Source organism: Octopus bimaculoides, chromosome 2 (assembly GCF_001194135.2).
Source record: "Octopus bimaculoides isolate UCB-OBI-ISO-001 chromosome 2, ASM119413v2, whole genome shotgun sequence".
NCBI lineage: Eukaryota > Metazoa > Mollusca > Cephalopoda > Octopoda > Octopodidae > Octopus > Octopus bimaculoides.
The window spans coordinates 128,856,776-128,865,633 of NC_068982.1; the positions used below are offsets into that span (position 1 = coordinate 128,856,776).

The 8,858-nt window shown below is 31.1% G+C and overlaps 1 protein-coding gene across 1 annotated transcript in view; it reads right to left on the bottom strand.

Annotated features, from left to right (window-relative positions):
• LOC106877301 (titin) overlaps nucleotides 1-8,858 on the bottom strand; it is a gene marked incomplete at its 3' end in the record, with an annotated part of 606,785 nt that overhangs the window by 415,382 nt on the left and 182,545 nt on the right. Inside the window, exons 74-75 of the mRNA XM_052965881.1 lie at nucleotides 2,276-2,314; nucleotides 1,896-2,023 (exon numbers count right to left, since the gene is read on the bottom strand). Of these exons, the coding sequence (XP_052821841.1) occupies nucleotides 1,896-2,023; nucleotides 2,276-2,314 (167 nt within the window). The remainder of the gene's footprint in view (nucleotides 1-1,895; nucleotides 2,024-2,275; nucleotides 2,315-8,858) is intronic.

The window sequence follows — 8,858 nt, forward strand, 5'->3', positions numbered from 1 at the left end:
GGGGTAGTTGATTATAGTATTCTGCACTATAAAGATGAGAGTTATGAAATTCTTAAATTGCAAAACAATGGGTTTGTATGAACCATAGTTCACAAACACAGAGGCATTTGTTCTCGATGATGATAATGATGGCTGTGATTATAGCAATAACAATAATAATAATAATTATAAGATTTTGCTAGGATTTTATGACTATACAATAGAAGCAAAGATACCTGATATGACCATGGAGGACAGACAGAAGAGTGTAAGATCATTGATTTTGCAATATCATATGATAGTAGAGGGGCTATCATGGAACCTGAGAAAATTGAAAAATGTTAGAATCTAACAAGGGAGATGAATTAAGTAGAGAGGAAGATATTATATTGTCAAGTGCTACAAGTGCCAAGAAGATGCCCTGAGAGGGCTATCTGCACATATTTCAGATGAAAGCCCAAGACTTCAAATTACTGCAACGATTTTAACAAAGCTAATTCGGGATAATGTTAGCCTGAAAAACACAGAATAATAGGTGAAAATATTTCTATGAGATAAATTTTTAGCCAAGATCCAAAACACAGCATGTTGCTATTGTTGATAAGAACACATCTGACACAGTCTCTCATTCTGAAATTTGGAGTGTGCTTAAAAAATGAGACAAAGCTGAATTTATTGTGGAAATTGTTTAAGGCATATATTAGGATATTGTTAACAAGACTAAAGTTAGAAAATAGTCTTGATTTTAGTGATTCAATAAGATTTTTGCTCATCCCCTTTCTATTCATATTTTCTTGGCTGCTTATAATACGAGAATTTAGGACTGGATGGCCTAGTGAATATTTGTATGTTGTTGATTTGATTTTCAACGCAATCTCTGTTAAGGAGATGCAGAAAATTTCCAAATTTGAAAGTATTATCTAGATTCCAAAAGTATACAATAACATGACAAAGATAAAATTGCTAGTTGGTAAAAGACAGCAGGAAATATCAGTGCCATCTGTGAAGTGGACTCACTTGATATGTAGAAAATGAGTAAGTTAGAATTCAGTATTGTATGCTTAGAGCAAGCAACTCAGAGCCAAATACTCAATACAAGTACTATTTGTGAAATGGCCTAACTCAACATGTAGGGATACAGAAATAGGAATACAAAAATGTGCATATAATGCTAGCAATAGCTACAACATAACAGGTATAGTGAGATTCCTGGAAGTCCAACAGAAACTCAAGAGTAGTACCTGTAGGAACATTTATTAAATTGAGTCGATGAACTTGTTCTGATGATCCAGTAGTCTTAGTTAATGCTTTAAATTACTTAGGTGACCTAATTAGTATTTGAAGTGGATGTAGTGAAAGTTCAATAGCTAGAATAAAGGCGAGAAAGAAGAAATTCTAGCAACTGCATCCTCTGTTGTCAGCAAAGGGCTTTCCTTGTACAAGCAGAAGAAATTGCACAAAACATAAGTAAAATCTGTAATGCTGCACAGTGACAGGACAGAGGTATTGAATGCAGGAGACCAAAGCAAGCTTGGGAGAAACAGAGTGTATATAATTCCAATTAAAGGTGAAGTACAAGTGATTTGAGAATTTGAGACTTTAGTTGGGCATAAAAAATGTACTCTAAAGTGTGGAGGAAAAAATGATTGCTTGGGGGGGGGATGACAACTGACACATGTGAATAATGGATGTTAAGGGAAAAAATGTTATGTGCTCTTAATAGAGAGTATGTGACACTTCATGCAAGTGGTGTTGATATCAAATCACAAGAGACTAAACCTACAGAAGAGATGACAAAAATAAACTGATCCACGATATGCTATGCAGCAGATCATTGTGACTGATGTCAGCATGTTAAAATACTGATGATTACAAGCTATCAAAATAAAAACAAACTGAAGTAAAATTTTACTCACTGAAGGAGCAGGATTTGCTTCCACGGTGTAATCAAATTTCGCAGAGCTACCAACACTGACATTATATTCATCTTGAGGTTTACTTATGAATTTGGGTTTCTGAACCTCAGTAGAGTCAGTAATTATCACTATATCAAAAGAAAAAATATTTTTAAATCTGTAATTTTTTAAAGCAAAGCAAATTGTTCTGAATTTATTTTTTCTAATATAAAAAGACACTTCAAGAAGAAAAAAAATTAATTATAGAGCCTTTTATACATTGCTTTTATGATAACCAAACTTTATTTTCAATACATTCACTGAATTTTGGAATACAAATTACATAAAAATTGAATTTTAATGAAACATCATCACATTTAAAATTAATTAAAGCTACTTACTTGCTTCTTCTGGTGTGGAATATTGCTCAGTCTCATCAACTTTAGAAGAGAAAATATTTATATCAAAATATATATTTCAGAAAACATGAGAGGGTGTGAGATGTGTCTGATATGTGGTATATGTGTGAAATAAATAAAATCTGATTTGGTGTATTGAAACAATTTTATGATGAAATCTAATATTTTTTAGTTATTTGATTTGCACAAACATTAGCAAATATTTGGGAAATAAAATATCTCAAAATTGAAAATATAAACCACTGTAACTTTTAAGATTTTTAAAAGAAATATTGCAACTAATGTGACCTTATAGAAAGAAAAATATGTATTTGAAAAATCAAACTAAACTGTTTATCTGTTTTATGGGAAGAGTATGAAAGGGAAACATTTATTTAGAAAATGTTTCCAATGCCTAAGTTTATCTAAATATAGTTTAGTGTATGTATTTACATTTTTGTGTTTTAGAAAATTTTAATGCTGATATGCACAGTAAATGCATATATTTTAATTCACTCTAAATTAAAAGTGAAAATCCACTTTCTCATTCAGATATCTAAGTTGAACAAAATATTTTTTCTATTTCTAAGACAACTAAGTCAGGTGACTAAAATAGCAAAATACTTCAGTTGTAGAGGATTGCACAATTCCTAGATTATTAGAGTGTTAAATTGTTAGACCTTATTGGCAGTCCAAGTTTAACAGATCAATTAATGCAACCACTTTTGCCAGTATTACATAAAAATACAAACTTTTTCTGTGAGTTATCTTTCCTCACTTGATAAATTGATCTCTATTTCAAAACAACATCAAGAAACTTAATAACTTACTTAGATATTTATTCTCAATATTTTCTATCAAATGACTGAAATTTTCATATAATTACTTATAACAATAACACCTTCTGTAACTAAATAATTTAACCATTTTATTTGTGTGATGTTTTTGTTGTCAAAGTAAGGCTCACAAAATGACAATTCAGAAGACGCATGAATTAAACATTAAAAGCACGATTATATTCAACAAATAACATAATAATTTTATAGCAACATTTTGAAGTAACAGAGCACTGTAACATTGAGCAGCAAGCTAAATACACAGAAAGCAAAATTCATTAATGAAATAGTTGTCATCTTTGCATGGAAAAAATTCTGTAAGCAGAAAATAATTGTTAACATTAATAACAATAAGTAATTGATAGTAAAATGACAGATTAGCTGAAAAATTCATTACTTCAGTAAGTTGTTTCCCTATGTTTGGAAAGTTTTTCTCAAATATTATATCAAACCATATTTCCTTTAACAGTTTTATATATAATGTAACAGTAATCCTATAATATGGTATTAAAGAAAAATAAAAGCTGAATAATAGATAAAATATGTAATTAAAATTTCAGTCATTGGTGACTAAAATGTTAATGATTGTTTCATGATGATGACATAATAATGATAACATAATGCACCTAACAAAATAACAAAAGCAGAATTTGTGAATGACAGCAAAAATATAATGAAATATTTTTCATTAGAAAGTTGTTTTTAGCCCAAAATAAGTAGGTGTCAACTTTATGAGTTATAGTGAACACCAAATCTCATGCAAGTGAGGAATATGTTCCACCAACCTGGGTTAAGTGTCAGCAATTTCAGGTTGAAGACGAGAAAGATGAAGAAATAATCAAGATCAGAAGAACACTGTGGGAGTGAAAAGAGCTTTCAATCACAATGACTTTCACTAAGTTAGATAATGCTTATTATATAAAGGAAGAGATGGTAGATAACTGTAATATAGAGACAGGTAGATGTTTTGAGACAACCTGTCAAGCCTCATTGACTAATTCTATGGATAAAACATGTTCTTACATAGTACATATGTTTCTAGCAACATAACTGCTAGACAAGAACTTAGATGTGCTGGAGCGAGCAACTAATGGTATTAGTTGAACCAAAAAATGGCTTTTGACAGAGACTAATGTTCTGTAGTCTGTTAGGGTATCAGAAAACTTAGAAGTAGAAGAAAGAGTTATTTATATCAGTGAGTCAAGCCATGTACAATGATGTTGTATGTATGATAAAGAGTGGTACAAATTTCAGTGAGGAGTTTTGTGTTCATGTCCAAATCAAACTTCTATTTATTATAGTTCTGAGATATTAAATAAATAGAAGATACCATTGGGAATGTTCATATACTAAAATGACTGTCATTACAGAATCTGCTAAAGGTCAATATGGTAAAATATCAAGGAACTAATCATTGACAGAAACCACAAAATCTTACTATCATCCGAGAAATAACCTTGTTCTAAATGTCAGGAATATGTTGAAACAATACTGCATCTTTACTGCAAATAACTGGTAGAACATAACTAACAAATTGACTGCAAACTAAGATTCTTAAGAGATTCATGACATTATTTCAGTAGACTGCTCATTTAGCTTTCTAAAGCCAGAACATTTGATGTTATTGTAAAGAACTTATTAGTGGGTGAGGCACCAAAGTTATGGAATATTTTTAGACAGCTGTTACCATTGTTGGCTGCAAATAGTTCCTCTGTCTATGTAAAGAACAAAGTGTTTAAAATGCGGTCGTTAGATAGAGGTTTGAAGATAGATTTGCAATGGCTGGAAAGAAATGGTTATGTACCATAAAATGAACAAATTCAAACTGATAAAAGGTACAATGCAAATAAGCTGGATATAGATAAGGTACCATAAGGTGCTGGCTAATGTGAGGAAAAGAAACATCTGCATTACTATAGAATGAAATTGAAGATACTTGTAGCAAAAATCATGAGAGAAAGTAAGAAAATTAGATACTGAAATGTTAAATTCCACAGCTGAGATAATACATTATCAAGATGATTGAGGATATATTAATGGAGAAAAAGACCCAGAAATGAAATTATTTTTTTTTTTAAATAATCATAATATTGAGTAAAATGAAAAAGTTAATATCAATGATGGCAACAATGATAATATCTGCAACAAGGACTTTGATTTTATTGCATACACATTTTACCATATTATTCAGCAATAAAGTAAAATTTAATTGTTTTAATTTTCTAATTGAATTCTAAAGAGCAAAAACTATGGATAAATAATTAGAGAATTTTCAAAATCACATAATTTCATCTTAAATAATCTAGAATTTATATATCACTTTCTAATCAACTACTTTGGCACAGAAATTTTATGAAAGCACATAGTTCATATAATCTACAGGTTGATTGAAAAGTAACTCCCTATTGAAAAACAACATCCTATTTTAAAATACTTATAAATTATTTATTAATTGTAATTTTTACAAGACATAGATATTAAAGGAAAGCTTTAAGGTTTTATTTATATTTCAAAAAACAAACACAAAAAAAATTGAGAAAAAAATTACGATTAATAAAGAATTTACAAGTATTTTAAAATAGGGAGTTACTTTTTGTATATTCTAACATTTTTTACTATTTTACTGCATAATGGTTTATGATTTAGCTTCTCTAAGTAACTTTCAAGACTGTTCAAGAGAAATGTCAATGTACATTCCATGCTACTACATATGACAGAGAGAAGTATTATTCTATTCTAAAAAAAAAATGTATAAATTTAGGAACATTTAAAGCTTTATAGCATTCCTCATGGTCAATGCCAGTGCCACTTGACTGGTCCCTGTGCTGATGGCATGTAAAAAACACCCACTACACTCTTGGAATGGCTGGCATTAGGAAGAGCATCTAGCTGTAGAAACCTTGCCAGATCAGACTGGAGCCTGGTGCAGCATCCTGGCTTGCAGTCCTCAGTCAAGCCATTCAATCCATGCCAGCATGGAAAGCTAATGTTAAACGATGATGATGGTGTAGTTCATTTTTTAGATTATTAACATATAAAATTACACTTTTCTGTTCAATACAACTATTTAAAATCATGACAAAATTATCTGTGATACACACATTTGATAACTATCTAAATTTATTTAATAAAAAAAGGTCTATAGTCAAGTGATTAGAATTTTGGGCTCATGATCATAAGGTCAGCGGATCAATTCTCAGACTAGGTGGTATTTGTGTCCTTGAGAAAGGTACTCTACTTGTATATTATGTTGCTTCAGCTTATTCAGCTGAAAATGAGTACCACCAATTTGGGGGTGGAGTTTAAACTGGTTATGAACTGGGCTTGCCCTTCAGTATTATGTACTCTCAGTTGCATAAATACTCCAGAAACAAAGATGAGCTCCAAAATTATGGGCTTGTAGACTCAAGGATAAATTTATTTCATAAAAAAACAATGATATTTATTCATTTGTCTATTTATAAATATAAGAGTTGAAGAATGACTTAGTCATTAAGAAGTCACTGTCCAATCATATGATCCTAAATTTAATCCTATCACATGAAATATTTTGAAAGTGTCTTCTATATTACATTTACCAACTTTTGTGAGTTAAATTATATAGACAGAAGCTTCTTATATATCAGTCAAAGTGTGTGAGCACATGCATACACACACATACATACGTTCATGTACGTAAGCAAATATATATGTGTGATTGTGCATATATATATATCTATATATATTTCATACTTGCATATGTGCATGCTTAAGTATTTGTGCATACTTGTGTAAATACTTTGCTGTGTAAATACTTTGCTTCAGCTTATTCAGCTGAAAATGAGTACCACCAATTTGGGGGTGGAGTTTAAACTGGTTATGAACTGGGCTTGCCCTTCAGTATTATGTACTCTCAGTTGCATAAATACTCCAGAAACAAAGATGAGCTTTTCAATACAGTTCTCTAAAAGTACTACCTAATAAAGTAGTATGGTCGACATAAATTAAGATCATTGAAGATGATGCTCCAGCATAGCTATGAATCAATGACTGTGTCCAGTAAGGTAAAAGGATTTATGATTGATGAACTCCTTTAGGAAAATCTATACTGTATCTGTATATACATAGTGTAAGAGAATGGTAAAACTATGAATTTATCGGTATGCCCAAAATGCAAGTCTAACAGCTTCATTTGACATGCAAATCATAAACTGAAGCATTCTAAACTAAAATGAACTAATATAATATATCAGACCTATATAATTCTATACATTAAAAAAATTATATGTATTCAAAACTTGTTCATTAGTGGATATTGTAAAATGATTCTAACATGAAAGTAGCAAATTGTGACATTAAAGTTTTAAACAAATATATTAATCTCCTATAATTAAAACTGATTAGAAATTTTTGTGATGGGTAATATTATAATAAATACCTGAGTAAAGCAGCATGCATCTATATAACATTACAAAGAAAGCATTTGTTTCCTATATGAATGATAATTCTATGCTTTCTAATTAATGAAATTAACAAAGACTGAACAAAACTCTTGACAAAGATGGAGCTGAAAGAGACATAAAACGAATACAGGTAATAAATACAGCAAAGGACATATACATAGACGATTGACGACATGCCACCTAGGCATAGATAAGCTACACAAAAGTTTATGCTTGTGTAAAAAGAAGCAGCAGTAGCAGCAAGTGCAGTAGCATAAAATAAATCCCAGATAATCGTCCACAAAATACCTATGTCTTCTTTGATTGAGCGCAGATCTTCAGGGCCAGGAAGAATTAGTTTGGGTTCAATAAATGTATCACCTTCATGCTCCATCATTGGAAGGACTGATTTTAATGAGGCACCCTCATCATGCAAAGGCAATTCATGAATTTCTGAATATTTCAATTCAGGTTCATCAATTTTCTCAACATGAGGTTTAGCATCAATGGATATGTCAACAACTTCAGAAGTAGTAGAATCAATTTCATCAGATACAGGACGAACAATACTGGATGATATGCTAATATCACTTTGAACTTCTTCAGGCTTACCAATATCAATGAATGTAACCTCTGTTTTCTCAACAGGTTTATCACTAATATCAAGTTGGATAGACATTTCCTCTTTAGTTTCTGGTTTAATATCAACTTCTGTTTTCTCAACAGGTTCCTTCGAAACTACTTCTTCATGTACAATTTCAGAAGGAATTGTCTCTTGAATTGTAATCTTTTGCAGATCAGTGCTAACAACAGCTGCAGACATAGGTATCTCCACATGTTCTTTTTCTATATCAGTTATGTGTTCAATAGTATCAACTAACACATCTTCTGCTGTGCGAATCTCATCTCGAACACTAACTGATGTGTCTTTTTCCTCATCAGAAACATCTTTAGTTTCCACTTTCTTCTCTTCAGTTGATGGAATATCAAAGAATTCTTCTTCAGAAAGTCGTTCTTCAGCTGTACTCACAACACTCACTGATGGAGCACTTATAATGGTCATTTCAGAGATACCTTTCACTTCTTTAGTCACAGGAATGATTTCACTTTCCTTGCTGATTTCAACAACCTTATCAGTTACATCTTCAACAGGAGCTTCTTCAATAGCAGATGCTTTTGTAGAACTCACAGAAATTTGGATACCAGTTTCTTCCACTGGTTTTACAGTTACTGTGTCTTGTAATGGCATTTCCAATGTCTGCACTGTAATTTCTTTCTCCACCTCTTCTTCACCTGTTGTATATGTCTGTTCAGTCTTTATAACCATTG